We start from the raw sequence: 18,660 nt of genomic DNA on the forward strand, positions 1-18,660 counted from the left end.
GGTCAGAAGCGGCAGTAGATCAGAAGGAGCATGCCGACCCAGGCTCAAGAGAGTGGCTCTACCACTCATGAGGAGGACCATCAGAGGGGAGGGGAGAGAATTGCCGAACAAAATCTCTAATGATGCTTGTCAGCAAAATATTCCCTTCTCCCATGGACTGCTCTCTCATGAGTGTTGCCCTATGGAGGAAAGCTGTGGTGACAGGTACTCTGGCAACTGCTCTCCCTGCCTTGGCAACTGCCCCCTGCCAGCCCATCCACCCATGTGGACATGTGCACCCTTGCTTGTGCCCCAAAATGGCAACCTTGGTCTACCGTGGTTGCTGGAAATCAGGGCTCCTCTCCTGTGATTCTCTGTGCTAGCAGATCTGCATATGACACAACGCCGGACTGAGCCTGGGAATTTTAAATGGGTTTTAAAGATTCGTGCACCCAATGTTCGCCCCAGCTGTGCATGTGGCTCTGCTCCAACACATGGAGTATCAAAATCTCCTTTGGGTGTGTGCAAGGCTTCACAGGGGGTGGCGGCAGTGGGGTGGGGCCTGCAGCGATTTTGTTCTATTTTTTACCATGGAGAGTTGGGGGTCCCCACATAAGCAAGCACCCCCTTTGATGGGTCAGCTCAACTTCTGAGCATGCAGTCTGAAGAGAGATCTAGGGGTCACAGCCGCATGGTCCTCCTCAGTAGCAAGCTGGCAATGAAGCAGGAGTGTAGTTTGGTCTGCATGGACTGCTTTGACAGGGTGATCCCACACAACAGCTTCCTAGATTACAGTGGGACAGGGGCCCCCCACATCCTTTGCCCTCCCTCATATACATATCCCCTCCTAGTTATGACCTGTGGTCACAACAATAAACTTATTGCTTACTTACTATATCCTCTCTTAGGAAGTCTCCATGTTTCCCTCCCTTTCCAGACTAACAGGGAAATAGTGCTCCAACCAGCCCCTCCCCACCGGACCATATTTCTGCAGGACTATTTGGGTGCCGGGCTCTGGGGTGGGTGTGGTGCCATCACTGTCAGAAGTAGTGCTGCCATGGCATGGTATTGAAGAGATTTAAATGCTCTTTCCCTGCTGAGGGTGGGTGGTCCATGCCAAAAATGCACAATTGTGCTCGGCACGTCCCCTTTGAGATCATAGCCAATTGCAACCGTTCCACTAGCATGCTGACGCTTTGCCCACAGTCTGACCATGGAGCTTGCTGGGATCGGCCTCGGCAGCCAAGCAACAGGGAGGGACTCTCTTCTCCTGGAACTGGAGGTTGGAGGGCTATGGTTGGACGAACGTCTGCGGGACAGTCTACAGTTTACAATTGAAACTGTGGATTCGCCAATCTTCGGTTTTATGTCTGAATCCGGCCTGTTTCACCTATAAAGCATCACCAAAGGCTGAAGCCCCACAAGCCCATGAGAGGTGAGTAGGAGTGCTAAACAGTACATCTGACCCCTTCCATTAGAACCACTGGAAACCTATTCACACATTATGTTCAATGCATGGCTTTCAGGGAAAGGTGCTGCAATTAAGAGAAAGAGCTCTTAGTATCAATGAAGGTGAATTCAGTATTAAGTCTTGCTATCCAGATAGGGGAGGGCTCTTTCTTTCCTAACAAGTCTCAGTCTCTAACGCAACAAGATGACACAATTTTGAATAAATTATCTCTGACTTCAGCATGTATACAAATTTCCAGGTTCCCATTACGGCAATTGTTACCCTGTTAATTTCTTGTTCATTTATCTGAATAATTCTGCTTGAGTACCTTGATGTCCAAAATAACCATTCTTCTGGGCCAATGTATGTTTTCTTCAATTCCACATTAAGTGCAAAACAAGAGTGAGGTAGTGGGCATGGAGTTCAGCTTCTGAAGAATCTTTCTTTTTGAAGAAACTCAAACAGTTTCTTCAGATAGTTGCAAATAAATGTTTGACCGCAGGTCAGCAGCCTATGGGGAGATCTCAGAAGCCAGAGGGCTGATCAAGTAAGATTTCTAGAAAAGGAGAGAGGGGGTTTCAGTGTCCTGGCTAGTTACTTTACCCACCCCCCATCCCATTTCAAGAAGAGGCAGACTTTTGCTATATATATATTTAAATGCTAATCTAATTGCTTGATGTGCATAATTTGCACTTTACAGGATTCAGCTTTTCCTCCAGAATTTTGTTTAAGTGCAAAGTACACAAAACCATGCCAACATTCCATCTAATCTAAGAGGTAAGGTGACATGTTGGCAAATAGATGTATGTGCAATTTACCCTCCAAAGCAAAGTACTTGTCCATCAACCACAAATACTCCTATCCCAAAGCAGCCCTACACCTGAGGTTCTATTCCTTCCATCATCAGAAGTTCAAGGGGCAGACATTTTCTGTTGTGGCACTGAGGATATGCCCTCCCAAGAGAGGCTTGTTTGGTCCCATCTCTGCTGACCTTTTGGCAGGCAGCTAAAAAAATTTCCAGTGACTTTTGGGGGGAAAATACTACTGTGTTGAGCTGCTGTTGCTTTAAATGTCCAATCAGTGAATTGTTGTTGCTTTAAATGTCTAATTTTAAAATGCTGCTGTCTATAATTTTTCAGTTTGTTATAGGATTGTTTTGGCTATATTGTTTGCCTATATTGCAATTTGCTATATTGTTTGACTATACTGATTATTTTGATAGAAAAGCAGGAAATGCCTGGAATGAACAAATAAGACAAATGTAGTCTGATAAGAGATGTCAATAATTAACTTGCATTAAGAAGCACAAATTACCAAGATTTCTTGATTCCTCGGCTTTATTTTTCTAGTGTGTGTTATCAGAGGATAAAGCAACATGAACATTTACACATCTTTGTATCCAAGTCTCTGTAAGCTCCTTTAAAGGGAAAACAGCCTTAAGTGTAAGTCAAACGCCCATTACCAAACCTCAACAATATTCTGGACACCACACAGTACACAAAAATAAAGGCAACCCTAGCTCTAGAGAGCTCACATACTGAGAGAGATACACAGAAAACCAACTGCATCAGAAATCCAGATGTGGGAATGAATATTTTGTTGAGCTGCTCATATATACAGTACAAAGACATTGCGCAGGCCACAGGTTGACAGAACAAGCTTTTATGCAGGTTTGTGGGGAGCAGAATGGGAAGGAAGGTCTGAAAGAGACTTGTAATGCACATCCAGTGCAAGGAAGACCCTTATTCTGTGTAAAAATTGCCATCATTTACATACATTTAAAAAAATTGAAAAAGAGAACAAGGCATTCAACAAAAGCAATGCTCTTTAAAAAAGAAACATCATCCTAAAATAAATGTTATCCGAAAATAAAGATATACTTATCCAAAACTATACTGTTGTTAGGAGGAGGGGAATTTACGTGGGAAAACAGCCAATGCACAGTTTAACCAGTGCTGGCTGCACAGACGGCCCATCATCTTTGAAGACGGCAACCCCAACCAACAGCTGCGAAGAGTAGAATGTCTTAGTACAAACGAACTGGGGTTGGAGGGAATATACGTATGTTTTCCAAGTTCATGGAAGCACATTTTGGTATTTGTTAAACCTGACTAAAAGCGGCAGAATCAAGTGGATTTCACCAGCTCCGCTCTCATTTGGAAATGGGCCAATTTTATACATTACGTGCAGGGAATGAAATCTCTCCTTGCACTTGTTCTGTATGCAAGGGGGAGGGAGGGAGTTTCCCTGTATTGAACTGGCCCACAGTAAACTGCATTCAAGAAAGAAGACCCAGGGACAGAAGGCCCACCTCTCTTCACAAAGCATCTTTCCTTCCTATGCTGCAGCAGAATTAGCAGCAGGATAAGGAAAGCTCTTGTCTTGTGTGGTGCAAGAAGTGATTGGGACCATACGGTGGAGCCTCTCATAGTTCAAGGTCAGGGGTTCCACCACTGGCCTGCTTCCCAGGACTGGGCACCTCTTCAGCTTCCTACCTGTATGTCTGTAGAGAAGACACTTCCCTTTCAAGGGAGTGTCCCTCCTGCCCTCACTGGTGTGCAGTCACCACCATTTGGTTGTTCAATGACTGGCTGATGGCGATTGCAAATCTTAAGCCAAAAGGAGCACTTTGCAAGGCCACAGACCTTGCACAGAGGTTTCTCCGTTTTTACAATACCAGTTGTTGTTTTTTAAAAAACCCAAACACTTGGATATTGCTGGGGCCTCAGGTTTCTTAATTCTTATTCCGAAACAAAAAGGCAAGCAACTAAGAACTTGTACCAATCTTGTTTCCAAAAACCTATATCCTGCCTAATTAGCTGCTTCCGAAAAGAGTTTGGACGACATGGAAAGGCTGGTGCAGATTCACACATTGTGTGTGCATCGAAACTAGAGACGCCCATTTGAAAAGCAGGGCCATCTACAGCGACAACAAAATGTGCAAAGGAGAAATGAAAGGAAAGTCAGTAAAAGTTCAGAATTCTATTGCTTCGTGGCAAAACAAAAAAAGGTCACAGCAGTTAGGCACAATCACAGTTTCGAGGTTTTCATTGCAACCCATTAAGGTACGTCAAGGCTTTGCTTGTGGTCCCAGATCTGCCTACCATTTGCAGGCAGATCCAGGATGGAAAGCAGCTTTCACAGTGGTCTAAAGGATCCTGAGCTCCACTTCCTTACTCTGAGGGCACTGCATCTCCCGCCTCCCCTCTCCACCCCAAGGGCTTAGTGTGGCTATCCAAGCACTGCAATTTTTTCCTATAATTCTGTGTCTCCTTTTGTACTGTTAATTTTTCTACCTAGTTTTAAAAGGAGCAAAATGCCCTGGTGAACAGGAGCGGTCACAATTAGACGGCGGGATAAAAATGTCCACAATGCAAGCTCTACTCAAGTGTTACAATGTACTGGTCATGCATAAATCCCTACAGGATCCTGGCAGGCAGGCATTTCAACATGTATAGTTGATGTGGGGTCAGGTTGCTAATCAACTAACTGTCGGATGGACTGTAGCACAGTTTCAAATCGGCGGTAGGTTCAGCAACACACGTTGCGAAGTTCAACAGCCACAGCGAGTCAGTGGTCCTCTACTTTAGCTCTTTTGGCTTTCAGGGAAAGATGCTGCAATGAAGACAGAGAGACAGAGATGTTGGTGTCACCATTTCATAAACATTCTGAGGAGAGGAGAGCAGAAACATTTAATCAATTTGATTAATCAATGTTAAAAAAAAAAAAAAAGGTTAACTAGAAAGGTGCCCCAATTGAGTAGCAAGATTTTATTTTTATTTTTTTAAAGGTGGCTGCCATTCGGACTCATGAAGCGCTTGTGTAACAAAAAAAAGTTGCAGAAGCAGAAGACGATCACATTGCTGCACTAAAAGTGGGGATTTACGGAATTGTTCTCTTGCACAAAAGCCTTCTTTAAGAGAGGAGGCATGCTGCAGCTCAGCAACTGTTGGACAATGTTGGACAAAGCATTTTTACAGTAGCACATTAGTTTGGAATGCAACCCCCACACTTGGTGCAAGGAGCTTCAACAACAGTGTTAATGCAATGTATTGGTTGCATTTTTAGACCGCCTTTCTGCCTTGACAAAGCAGTTTACAATATTATTTTAAAAACCAACAAAAAGGTTACATAAACATTTACAAAGCAGTGTTGTTGCCGGCTGGTCTTCCCATGAGGAGAGGACCAGAGCTCCCTGGCCTGTGTGCCTCCTTGTCTTGCCTTCATCTCAGGGCACACTGGTCTTTAAGTCTCCCTGGGCAGGTGGGGGACGCAATACTCCTCACAGGCCAGGGCTGGGCTTTGTGGGAGCCGATGTTATGTGCTCCTCCGCCAATGACCTTCTGCAAGCACTTTGTCAGTCAGGATGCCAGCCATTGTTCAGAACACATCGTCATAAGAGAAGCAGTCCCTTTTTTCACTTTCATAGGACAGAAGGTTGCTTCTAAGATTATGTCTGCTACGACAGATGCCTGTCTCATCTACAAACAAAGGAAGTGGGCTGTTTTGCTTCACAACTATTGTTTTCAGTCATGTGCAAAAAAAGAGAGATTTATTTAATCACTTGACTAAATTTTGTATGGTCAGTTTATTTATTTATTTATTTTAACGGATGACAACCTTAGTTCCAAGCAATCAACTCCTCCACTCCTAATGAAGTCAGTCTGTAGGGAATTATCTACACTTGTAGCAGGGTGAGGTGAGGTGAGGTGGCAGAATGGACTATATCCATTCTTCAGTGCTCCCCTATGTAATACCTCCCTGAAAGCAGAAAAGCAGCACACCAAGGAAAAACTACTTTTCCCCCATGGGTGCCAATTTCTGTTTTCAGGGCTGTGTTTGCATGGGAGAAAATTAACCCACCGTTTCCCTCACTTGCAGGCTCTACCCACTCCACTCTACCTGCTTGCTCTGCTACATGGAGAGACCAGACCTAAATCAAACAACAACTACTACTACTACATCATATATACCTCTCTTCAACAAAATTCTCAAAGTGGTTTACATAGAAAAATAAATAGTACATAAATAAGATGGTCCCCTGTTCACAAAGAGCTCACAAACTAAAAAGAAACATAAGGTAGACACCAGCAACAGCCACTGGAGGGATGCTGTGCTGGGGTTGGATAGGGCCAGTTGCTCTCCCCCTGCTAAATATAAGAGAATCACCACTTTAAAAGGTGTCTCTTTGCTCAGCAGGGGTTAAATGAATGGTTTTCAAAGCAAACCTGCTTTGAAAACCATTCATGAAGCAACATTTTATTTCAAAACATTCTAGAAAGCATACTGAGCCCTTAAACATTTGCCTGAAGAGGAATTCTATTTATTAACCACAAAAAACTTTGTTGACTGGTATAGTGGATGACATCGAGACTAGCGCAGCATGTGTGCAATGAAAAGAAATGTGTGTGCAGCAGGTCCATTCCCACTTCTGAAGCGTGGGTGCTTGAACATAGAGGAGAACGATTTGCACTGATCTTCCCTTCCCTCAGAAGTGCTCTATACAACATGCAACTATGTCCTGAGGGCTGTGCAGTCCTCAGGGCCATATTTGCACATTGCCCAGAGCACTTCTGAGGGAAGAGGGAATCAGTGAAAATTGTGCCCACACTTCAGAAGTTGGAACACATCCATTGCATGTTTACTTCTTTTAGCTGCATGCTCATAATGTTAGTCTGGATGTCAGCCAATAATCCTGCAAAGTAGCTGAGATTTGCAATGACTGCTTTTTTCTCCCTTTTTTCTTTTAAAGAAGCTTTTACTGGATTGGTGTCTTCCATTATTGATGTTGTCAGGGTAATGTCTGTATTCACTGCAAAGAAAACTGGATAACACACCCACTGCTAACCAAGCATTTTAGGAATCCAGCCATTTTATATTTTCTGTAATTCACCTTGAAAATGTCATGGAAATCCAACAGGTATAACAGCCAATAAATAAACAACAAGTCAATAAACACACCTAAGGGCTGTGGACAAAAACCAAACACAGAATAAACCATGATCGCCTCCGGGGGCGGGGGGGGGGGCGAGCTTAGCTCTGTTATGTTTGTTGTTCAATTCTGACCCATGTAAATCAGTCATCCACACTGAAGAATACATCTATTTAAATGTACTACACTATTCACTCAGAAAACTCTGCCAGAATTTCCAGTTACAAAAGGAGGGAAGTTACTCAGAACAATAAGCTATGTGTCCTACGATATGAAGTATGATAATTATAAGTAATTACCAGTGCAGTTGCCAGTTACTTTTGATAATTAATGGAACAATTATTTGCATAACCACTGTACAGTTCAAGACACCACTACTTATGTGACAAACTTAGCCTGTAGGCAGAGGGAGATAACATGTCAACAAGCTTTAGTGCTAGCTACTTCCTTAGTCATAAAAATACTAGATTCCAGAAGGTTTAATATAATTGTAATGTTGGTTCATTTCCTTATCATGCCATACCTGAAATGCTTGTGTTAAGGGACCAAAGAACTCTCTCAAAACGTTTGTATCCTGCAGCACCATCTCTATGAATGTATTTGCAGGATGCAAAGCAGAGACTGCTCAAAGAGTCTCCAGATGGGCTCGCACACAGACACAGTAGGATGAGGGATGGAACCTGGGGCATATCTGGCTTTCCCAACTGCTCGTGTCATGTTTAGAATGTAAATCATGTTCCTACCTGTGAAACTTGTTTTCTAGACCCTGGTCAATTAGGTTCCAAGCCAGCATTTGGAGAAGAACAGGCACTGCTGACCCCAATGAACAACCTACATCTGAAGCTTGACAGGATGACTGTGACCTTGCTGGCCATTCTGGGCCTCTCTGAGGTTTTTGATGCAGTCAATGATTCAATCCTTCTGAGCCAGTCAGAAAGAGGAGGACTGGGAACACTATCGTGCAACACTTCCACTCCTATGTGAGACTGACTGGTACTGGAGGCTGGCTCTGCACAAGCGACAAGCCGCTTGGGGGGATGCTAATGGATGGAGATGAGCTGCACCCACTGCTTGAGTAGTAGGAAACAAAGCTTAGAACAAACCTTGATTTAGAGCGGTGGCTGTGCAAGAGCTTCTGCAAGCTGCTGCATGACTCTTCCTATTAACAGAACAGCAGCTATGGATTTGAGGTCAGTTTTGTCAGGCTTGCGCAGGAAAGAAAGTGGCTCATTGTGAAAGAAAGAGCACCTTTGGATACAGCCCTATGAATTCCGGACATCATTCACATAATCAAGTGCTAACTGGTACATTGCTTCCTTCTTTCCTTATCACAGGGGTATATTCGCCTCATTAGAAAATGTGAGGAAGCCAAGAGCCACAAATGCATCAATTTCAGTTAATGGACTAAATATTATTAGCAAGCTAACAACCTGCTAATGACATTGCTGGGCTTGCAACCAGAAGTTGGTGTGTTCACATTTTTAACACAGAACTACATTCTACTCAGAATTGCCAAGAGCTTCCATTCCATTCTGGCTTGCATTAAAGAGCAGCAGCACTCCTCCTACCAAGGACGAGCCTGCAAAGGTACCAAACAATTGTCTATGTGTTTATTTTAAGGGCACACCTATCAGAGGAATGCCAGTACTGGCACACAATCAATGACAGCACACCCTATTATTGGTTTGATGACATCCTGCCAAATATGATAAATTTATGGAGCTCACACAGGATGTCGTGACAGGTGGAATGCACACGCCCCCCCCCCCCGCACGCCCCCCCAAAATGCTTACCATAAGTTAATGGCATTCCTCTCCATAGGCCATTTTGCCTGATATGTTTTCATGGACCTCTGATCACCTTCTACTTCAGTATTTACATGAATCCTACGTGCTAGTTGCACAATACCATACATGTATAGATATCATTCCAATTTATGCTTTGGAACCCACACGGTGATCCATTACTGTAGCTATGCTACTCTGCAAAACTCAAAATATTTCATCACAGTAAAATATAGCATCTTTTTCTTTTTACACACAAGGTGCTGTAAACACACATACATGCCCATTGTACTAACAATAATATTTAGCACTTAGATAGAGCCTTTCAAACTTTCAAAGCGGGTCATATAAATTACCTCAGTAAGCCTGACAACAGGCCTGTTAAGACAAGTCAATCTTATGACCCCCAAAGTGCAGATGAAGCAGGAGGGAGGAAATGACCTGCCAAAGGCAACTCTATGATCAGAGCAGGCACAACAGCCTCAGACCCTTAATTCGACACACAGCACATTTAACAAACACAGGAGAAGCACAGAATAACAAGAGCTGCCAATACGGCAATGGTACCATTTGGAGTCTATGCCGAGCCCGTACCGTTCCTTGCTGGTAAAAGTGAGGGGCCAGTTCCAATAGCCAAGCAGATTCAATGGCTGTTACATCTCGCATGTAATACTTTGAGGTCTGTATAACTTCATTGTAGACTACCCTAAAAATACAGTGAGAGGGAAAGGCAAATTGTGCATTATCAAGCTAGCAGCACACGGAATACTTTCCTTTTTATACCATAATGCAAATGCCTCATGATGCAGATGAACCCCTTAACTACATAGTCACTGCGCAAATGCCAGAACCAGGGTTGATGTGGAGGGCACAGGGGTGTTCCAGGAGTCAGGCAAGGGATCATCTCAGCTCTACACAGTGAGAAAGGCAGTCCAAAAGACTGAGACTTTGAAGAAAATCAAGAATACCCTGTGCTGAAGAGCCGTCTACATTTTGCCCATGATCCCCCCAGGGCATGGCTTTTAAGTTGGGTTTGAGCATTTGCAGTAGGTTTGGGTCTTAAAACAGATGTCATTGATCTCTCTCTCTCTGCAAAGACACAATCTGACCATCCTCTAGCAAGGGAGTTAAATGTCAACATCAATCACACAAAGAACAGCCATCAAATGCAGTAATATTGGTTAAGTCTCATTGGCTCATCCCCTAGAAATGGAGTGTGTGGTGGGCAAACATTCCAAAAGCAGTCTCATGAAAACAAATATGAATCAAATATGCCCTCTGATTCTGGTGTTCAGGGTGGGAAAAGGCTAGCTAGCTCCCCAGTCAACAACTGGAGAGCTGGTCTTGTGGTAGCAAGTATGAAATGTCCCCCTTGCTAAGCAGGGTCTGCCCTGCTTTGCATTTGAATGGGAAACAACATGTATGAGCACTGTAAGATATTCCCATCAGGGGATGGGGATGGGGCTGCTTTAGGAAGAGCACCTGAAAGCTTGCATGCAAAAGGTTTCAGATTCCCTCCCTGGCATCTCCAAGATAGGGCTGAAAGAGACTCCTGCCTGCAACCTTGAAGAAGCCGCTGCCAGTCTGAGCCAATACTGAGCCAGATGGACCAATGGTCTGACTTGGTATAAGGCAGCTTCCTAACTTTCATAATTCTTTGTTCTTCCTGGTAATGTTCCATCTACCTTTTCAACTTTTTTAACCATATAGATATAACTATAACTATATAGATTTAAACTATATAGATGCAATAACTAACTAACTAACTAACTAACTAACTAACACAAAATTAAGAAAACAGTGTGCCTGAAAACTACAGTCTTCCAGATGTATTACATGCTGTGAAAGTCTCAGTTCTGCATGATGTACAGTGTCAAACCCAATTAGGTTATTCATTATAACACATACCAGCGAGGGGGTTTCTCTGCATATAGCACAGAGGTGGGATGAATATGCAGTTCATGGTCATCACGAATAGTCCTTGAAAAAAGAACAGACTTAGCAATATTTATTTATAACCTAAATACAAGACGAAGCAATTAATGAGAACAGATAAAAGTGGTGCAGATAGTTTAGACATAGGTGTCAAATTCTATCAAATACTTCTAACAAAATCATATTAGGTATTAGAAGAGGAATCAGAGAGGTACAGTGCTATACAAGGAAGACCTTGCACTTTTCTGGATTCAGCACAAATTCTCTAGATTTGTGCTTTTCTGGATTCAGAAAAAAATAAATAAGCACAATTACAGTTAAACAACAGAAAATGGCTCAGTTCAGATGTTACACTAACCATGATTTAATCATAGTTTAAACTAATGGTAACAAGTCTTGCTTGCGTGCTCTATTTGCATGTGAGTAGAGGAAGTCTGTAGCTTCAATTTCTTTTTTAGAGCAAGCTGGGATTTATCATTACAATTTGATGTCCCACAGAATCTGCTCTGCTCATGCTGCCACATGCATGCAGAGGCCAGAAAAGTGCCATTTTGCAGTCCAAAATGGCACTCAGGACACTCGGAACATTTTGACTTGGAACAGGGCTGTTCTGTTCTGAGCTTGGGACACTCTAAATAGCTCATTTCGAGTTGAAACATTCCACCGGGTCCCGGACTCAATTGCTACTCTTTGGCAGCTATTGCCTTTCCAATGATACCTTCTCCAAGGACCAAAAGGCACAACTTTGGCCCATAGAGTGCCACTCTATTCTCTTTCCATTCTCCCCTTGTTTGTCACACAGTCAGAACTACCCCCCACTTACCATTCCCAGGCCTAAGTTAGGGCATCATTAACTGAGCTACGCAATTTGGAAATGCCAGACCAGTGTTTTTGTTGATCTTGGGAAGTTTACTATAACAAATACTGTTACCTGTATGCTCCAGTAGAATGGAATCTGGCAGCGTTAGCAAAGAATCCAGAAACTATGCACCTCAGAACAGGGTCTGGATCACCTAAAATGAAGAAGCAGGCCAGCTATTTGAAACATGCATATGACAGACCAAGGTCTCACGTAGAAAAAATTACCTGCTTAAGCAACAAACGCAAATTACCAGAGGAAAGGGGGATGTTAATTGTCTTGTTTAAAATACATAAGCGTTATCCATATTAGGTGTGTCATTTCCATTTTCATGTTGGGTGAGTTCACCACACTGTCCTCTGGATTTTCTCTGTGCGGCGAAATGTAAGCCAATCAAACAGGAAGAAACTTTGCAGGAAAGGGGGAAACCATAAAGTACTACCTGTGGAACTAGCAAGGTTTGCATCAAGTCTCTATAACCTCCCAAGTATACAGAAATAGACTGGTTAACATCCAGAGCAGCCTAATGCAAGTACTCCAAACATCCCCACGCTGCTACATGCTTGCACCAAAGTGTAGGCGCTCTTGTGCAAGAGCGCAAGTACTTTTCAGAGCTCACCCCTGCTCTGCAAGTGCTCTGTTAAGACTAGAAACAGTCAAAAATTATTTGCACTCTTGCGCAAGACTATCCATGCTTCAGAGGAAGCATGCAACAGTGTGGGAAGTGGATGTTCTAGTTAGGCTGTTCTGGATGTCAGCCAGTAACTCATTTCTAATACCAGATAAGAACCTGGGAGGATCAGAAGAGGTAGCAAGAAGTATACACTGTACTTAGGAAGACTTCTATCATATTTTATACTGGTTAAAATGTACACTAGATACTGAAACTATTTGAAATGAACAGATATTATTATTTTATCATTATTTATTTATTTGATTTCTATACCGCCCTTCCAAAAATGGCTCAGGGCGGTTTACACAGAGAAATAACAAACAAATAAGATGGATCCCTGTCCCCAAAGGGCTCACCATCTAAAATGAAACACAAGATAGACACCAGCAACAGTCACTGGAGGTACTGTGCTGGGGGATTAAGCAATCATAGAAAACTTAAGCACAGAAATCAACTCTACAAATGGAAAATGTAGATTGAATCTGGAAATGTTTTGTTCTATATTCAACAGGAAATGATGAATTAATAAGAAGTGGACAAGTGCTTATTTGCTTGCTCCTACCTTCACTGGACTTTTTTGGTACTTTGAACTTGACGAGAAGTTTTTTCAGCTGCTCTCTCACAGCTGTGGCTCTGATGAGGCCTTTGTAATTCAGATAGTGATCCTGACACCACTGAGAGCTCTTGTTGTGCTACAAAGAAATAGGAACAATTAAACAAGTTTGTTTCAGAGAAGTGTGCTCTCACACTTCATTTCAGGCTTTGCTTCCTAATATTTGCTTGGGGCTTGTGTATATTTAAAAGGTTTTAAGAAAAATATATAGTCTCAGAATTCAGATAGCTCTCTTTCAGCAAGTCTACTGTTAATTCAGAGTCACAAGCTATAATTCAGAGCTATAGTTTCTTTCATCTAAGAAGCTGCCTCATTAAGCTATTGGCCCATGAATTGGACCTGGTAAAGCAGTATTCTTGGGAGATTTGGCTACTGTCACTGTAAAAAAAAGTCCTTTCCCTTCCACAGCTATTTATCTGCTTAACTAAAATGATAAACAATAGAACCCTTCCTTCTGCCCATAGAAGATCAAAACAACTTAGGAAGTCTGGAACACGACTGCTGCACAAATTTCCTTCTCTTCCCCAGAACCTTCTTAAGACTGGTGCTTCCCAAAATGGCACCAGTAAGTCTCCTGAATGAACCTCAATTATCTGAGTTACATGTCTTTAATTACTTGATTAATATTAAGCAGGTGCTCTCATAATTACAAGCATAATAATGGGAACGGGATGCACAAACAAGGCAAAAGTCAGTCTACAAGATGTCAAAAATGAACCTACAACCCTATAGTTCTGCAGGCAAGAAAATATAGTGATTAAGGTTGCCTACAGAAGCTCTGGAAACCAGTTACCTCTGTAGTTTTCCAGTTGGCCCTTTGGAACATCACATCATGTGAAAACACTTGTGGCTATTTTTCTCTGCATTCTGAAAATATAGGCTTAATTTAACTGGCCAAAGCCATTATAGCAATAGCAATAGCACTTTCATTTATATACCGCTCTATAGCCGGAGCTCTCTAAGCGGTTTACAATGATTTAGCATATTGCCCCCAACATTCTGGGTACTCATTTTACCGACCTCGGAAGGATGGAAGGCTGAGTCAACCTTGAGCCCCTGGTCAGGATCGATCTTGCAACCTTCTGGTTACAGGGCGGCAGTTTTACCACTGCGCCACCAGGGGCTCTATAGATGAAAGTTTCGCAGTCAAAGCATAAAATACACATGCACACATCCCCAGTGTTAATTAATCATAACTATGTATGTATGCTGTGCATTCTTGGAATCAGCAAGCAGCTCAGGATGTGTTAAGTACTGCAGAATATATCATCCTGGAATGTTTAACCTTTTAAAAAAAATTATTTTTATTAAGAATTATGATCTATATAAGCCAAGTTCCTAGTCCAATATTTTTTGGTTATTCAGGCTGATATGGTTGTATCCTGGATCTATACAGTTTGTATTAACAAAATTGCCAGAATATCTCTAGTCTGCTCTTCTGTTGCCTCAAATCTTTCAATGTAAATGCACAACATTTTAAAACACATTTTTGGAACACATTCTGAAATAAGCTTCAAAATAAATCTCAGAAGTCACCAAAGGGCCTGAGTGGAGCTTCAGAGCTTTGCATAGCTCCTTGTCCCCATCAGAACCAGAATTGGCTTTGCTTGATGCACATTAAACATCCAATCCTGCTAGTATTTTGTATGTTTCAAAACTCCTGGGAGTCACATCAACTGCATTCAAGACTAGTAAATTTGTGTGTGTTTAGCTTGCTTACTTTTATAAAGGCTTCATAGACATTAAGCATAGTAAGATGATCACCCTCCTCCACAGCAAATTTTCTGTGTTCTCTGACCTAAAATGGAAAAACATTAAAAAGAAAAAAGACTCTGCAGACTGGAACGGCAGGTCATTTCCTCCAGTGCAGTCCCACTATCACTGAGACTACATGTATAGCATCCTAGTTACAACTCCTGGCTGAACAAAACTGTTCTGTACTATGCAGAATCATTCCTGTTTCGTTTCCTTTTTTTAAAAAAGCAAGCAAACATTTAAAAATTACACAGCATTTAAAATAAAGTATATCTTGGGGGGAAATCAAACATATGGATAAAAGATTCCCATGCCTTCCACCATATATGCTTGTACAAACTACTCAGCGTATTGTAATAAAAATGTTGCCATTGCACAAACAGTATGTTTTGTCCAACTTTTTGTCAATGGAGTAGTGTCTTCATCAGGTACGTAGGTACAATAGAGTGGTGGTGCCTCAAGTATCTGGGGCCACCAGCCGCCTCCCCCACATCGGACACTCTGCTGGCCGAGCTGTGCGGGCTGCAGCTATTCTAAGGCAGAGCCGCCCCAAACCCATCAAGAACAGGTGGCTCCTTTAAGGCAGGCCAGTTCTCACTGGCATCTGCACAGCCCGGTCCCAGCAAACCAGTGTGGTGCCCCGACTCAGTGACATCATCAGGCAGCACCAACACAAAACAGGTAGACATGGTGGTAGCAAAAGTGGCCAAGGAGCCCATCCTTAAATCTTTCCCCAGGACCGCCTCCAACCTTGCTAGGCCTTTGCTCTTCACTTATTAAAATACCTTTTTCTCCCCACACCCCACATGACCTCTCAGAAGTTGAGCTTATATGCCCTTGTTTCTCCCACACCCTGAAGCAAGTAATAGCCTCTCACTTGAAGTAAACACACACTTTTTAACCTTCTGTTACAGACTTCATCACTAAAGCATGTTCACACTTCTATTTTATGATATATAGCACTATTCTATTTACAGATTTCAAATACTGATAACCCACCACCCAACTGCAGCTACTGAGGTAGCTCACAACATAAAAACAGAACAGCCACTAAAATGTAAAACCAACATTAGAAAGATAAAACAGTAGGATCCAATTTAAAAGTTGCTATCATTTTACTAAAATTCTTCCTGCATTACCAAGCAGCAGTTCTCTGCTTCAGGATACCCAACTAAGTCTTTTAAGCCCCTGCTTAAAAGCAATATTGGTGAATTCAGAAACTGCACTTACCGCTTGTGACTTTTGGTTTGGCGGAATCGCAAAGATATTCTGGATCTGCATCATGGCTGCAATACTCAGGATTTCCTGGGAGCAGCCAAAATTCCCTAGAGAATTACAAGAGTAATAAAAAGGCAAATAAAAATAACTTCACTTTTTCTCAGCCAAAGCTACAAAAAAGTAATTTGTTCCTTCCACTTGCCTTGTTAAGACAATTATAGCAAGTAATGGAAGACATCACAGAGGTAATTCACACAATCAAAACTGTGTTCTACCTGTGTTTAGGAGCTGGGTGTGCTCCAAATTTTTTATTGTGTGGAAGCAACTTAAAAGGAAAACCTGGGTAGAAGTGACTGTGTGGAAACAAGGTAGGAGGAAAATCTGGGTAGCTTTTCGTCCTACTTTGCTTCCACACAATCACAACCAAAAACTGGGAGCACACACAACTCCCAAACCCGGGTAGAAAACAGTTTTTGATTGTGTGAATGACCTCATTGTATCAAGGAGAAATATGAAAAGCACTAAAATGCAACACTAAAGACAAAAAGGCTGTAATGTTTGCAGCTTTGCTGTAAGAGATCCATTTGCTGTCAGGAATGAGATTTGGTGCTGTGATCACACTCACGTGCTACATTATGGAGAACTGTATGACAGAAAATGCTAATATTTTGCTTCTGCTATAAACAAAAATGTTAAATGTCACTTGGAAATATCCGTGCTAGTAGTTGCTTTACAAGTTAAACCAGAGTGACAGCAGGTCAGGCACCAGGTCAACACTTATTTGGTAAAGTACATATTATTTAATGTGCCCTCTGAATTTTCATGCCCCATTAAGACAAAATGGGTATTTGACAATTTTCTAATCTATTGCTTTTTAAAACAAATCAACTGATTTAAGGGTTCCTTTGTTCATATTTTTATTTCTAGCTTGCCCTATTCTGAAGTTCCAAGGGATGAGAATAGCTGAAAAACTATACATATATTTGATATCACACACACAAATATTCAGACAATATTTATTTATTTATTGGTCAATTTTATACCACTTTTCATAAGACATACCAAGGAGGTTAACAAAAGTTAAAATACAATAAAACTCTATAAAAATCATATTTAAAACCTTAAAATCTGTTAAACAGTAAAAACCATAGAACACACACAAAAAAAACCCAACCATAAAAAAGACAAACGGAAAGAAGCAGGAATGCTGAGAGACCCGGCACCCCTTAACAAATAAAAAGGTCTTTAGTTGTTGGGGTTTTTTAAAAAGCAGCCACAGATGTCAAACAGCGGACATTCACTGGGAGAGCAGGAACAGCATATGCTAAGCCTCAGCCCTGGGGTAGAGTGGGATTGCCCATTTCCCCTTCCGCCTGCATCCCTCCCACTGCATCAAATGCTGATGCTGACCTTCAGGAAGAACTTTTCAGTGAATGTGAGGGGCTGTGGTGGGTTGGAAAAGCCTCAGTGCACCCACAGAATTACCACATGCAGCCCAGCCTTCAAAGAGTGGCTTTCTTTGTTGACCTTTGAAACTGTAATGGACAGGAGAAGAAGATCAAGGCTTTGTCAAACCTGTACTGAAAATTGCGTCTGGCATACTTTGCCATAACTGGGTTTTGGAGTGCTGAATTTTCGGAGACAAGTGGAAACCCTTTGCCCTAATTTTCCCCCTTCCATACCTGTGATCCAAGTGTCTACACAGTAAGTAAAGCCACTGGGAACAATTTCTTTTGGTGACAAAAGCACAGAGGAAGAATTTCTAAGTGTGAAGAATTTATAAATCAAATGCCAGCAGCTTACCTGATTCTAGAAGCATCTTTGCAAACATTGGATTCAAAGGGAACTCTGCTATTCTGATACCAAGAGGTTCCGTAAGACGACAATATTTGTCAAGTCCTGAAGGAAGAGAAGCAGGGGGAAAAGAATGTAAATACTGACTCAAGACACGGTTATAAAATATTCTGAAACTGATTATGCAGGTATTCTAAGCATGAATCTTTTCAGAGAGACAAAAATATTCTAAATTAACACTCATTTCCTGTTATCTGCTTATTGCCTGGGTCACTACACCCAGAATAACCTAAAAGCAGAAGAGAGACAGAAATTGAATTTTGGATCAGATTATTAGAATTTAGCATAAGCCACTCTGCAATACACAAGATGGGTTTCTTGGGATATTCCATAACCTTGTGCACAAGTTGCTGTTTCTTGTAAAACGGAAAACCGTAGCTCTATAATAATCCAGCCATGAAGTACACACAAAGTGCTTCTAGCGTCATCATTTTTTAAAAAACATATGAAAATCCATTTTTTTACCCAAGCCTTCTCAGGTTTTTAATTAAAAAATACTGTTTGTTAATTTTATGGTTTTTAAATTATTGTATTGTTTTAACTTTTATATGTGTTATATGTTGAACTGTTTTAACTTTTATATGTGTTTTAATTGTTGTTAGCCACCC

General features: G+C 41.8%; 1 protein-coding gene across 4 annotated transcripts in view; it reads right to left on the reverse strand.

The window, feature by feature from the left end:
- Nucleotides 1-2,748: 2,748 nt before the first annotated feature.
- DHX35 (DEAH-box helicase 35) overlaps nt 2,749-18,660 on the reverse strand; it is a 56,595-nt gene continuing 40,683 nt past the window's right edge. For 2 of the 4 annotated variants that reach the window (XM_053248735.1, XM_053248733.1), the window contains 8 exons: nt 18,002-18,097; nt 16,211-16,305; nt 14,946-15,023; nt 13,175-13,304; nt 12,012-12,093; nt 11,054-11,125; nt 9,740-9,851; nt 2,749-5,044 (listed from right to left, as the gene is read on the reverse strand). In XM_053248735.1, the coding sequence (XP_053104710.1) occupies nt 5,000-5,044; nt 9,740-9,851; nt 11,054-11,125; nt 12,012-12,093; nt 13,175-13,304; nt 14,946-15,023; nt 16,211-16,305; nt 18,002-18,097 (710 nt within the window). In that variant the 3' untranslated portion in view covers nt 2,749-4,999. Of the gene's footprint in view, nt 5,045-9,712; nt 9,852-11,053; nt 11,126-12,011; nt 12,094-13,174; nt 13,305-14,945; nt 15,024-16,210; nt 16,306-18,001; nt 18,098-18,660 lie in introns of all 4 variants that reach the window. The other 2 variants (XM_053248734.1, XM_053248732.1) reach the window with 1 other exon arrangement.

Source organism: Hemicordylus capensis, chromosome 4 (genome assembly GCF_027244095.1).
Source record: "Hemicordylus capensis ecotype Gifberg chromosome 4, rHemCap1.1.pri, whole genome shotgun sequence".
Classification (NCBI taxonomy): Eukaryota; Metazoa; Chordata; class Lepidosauria; order Squamata; family Cordylidae; genus Hemicordylus; species Hemicordylus capensis.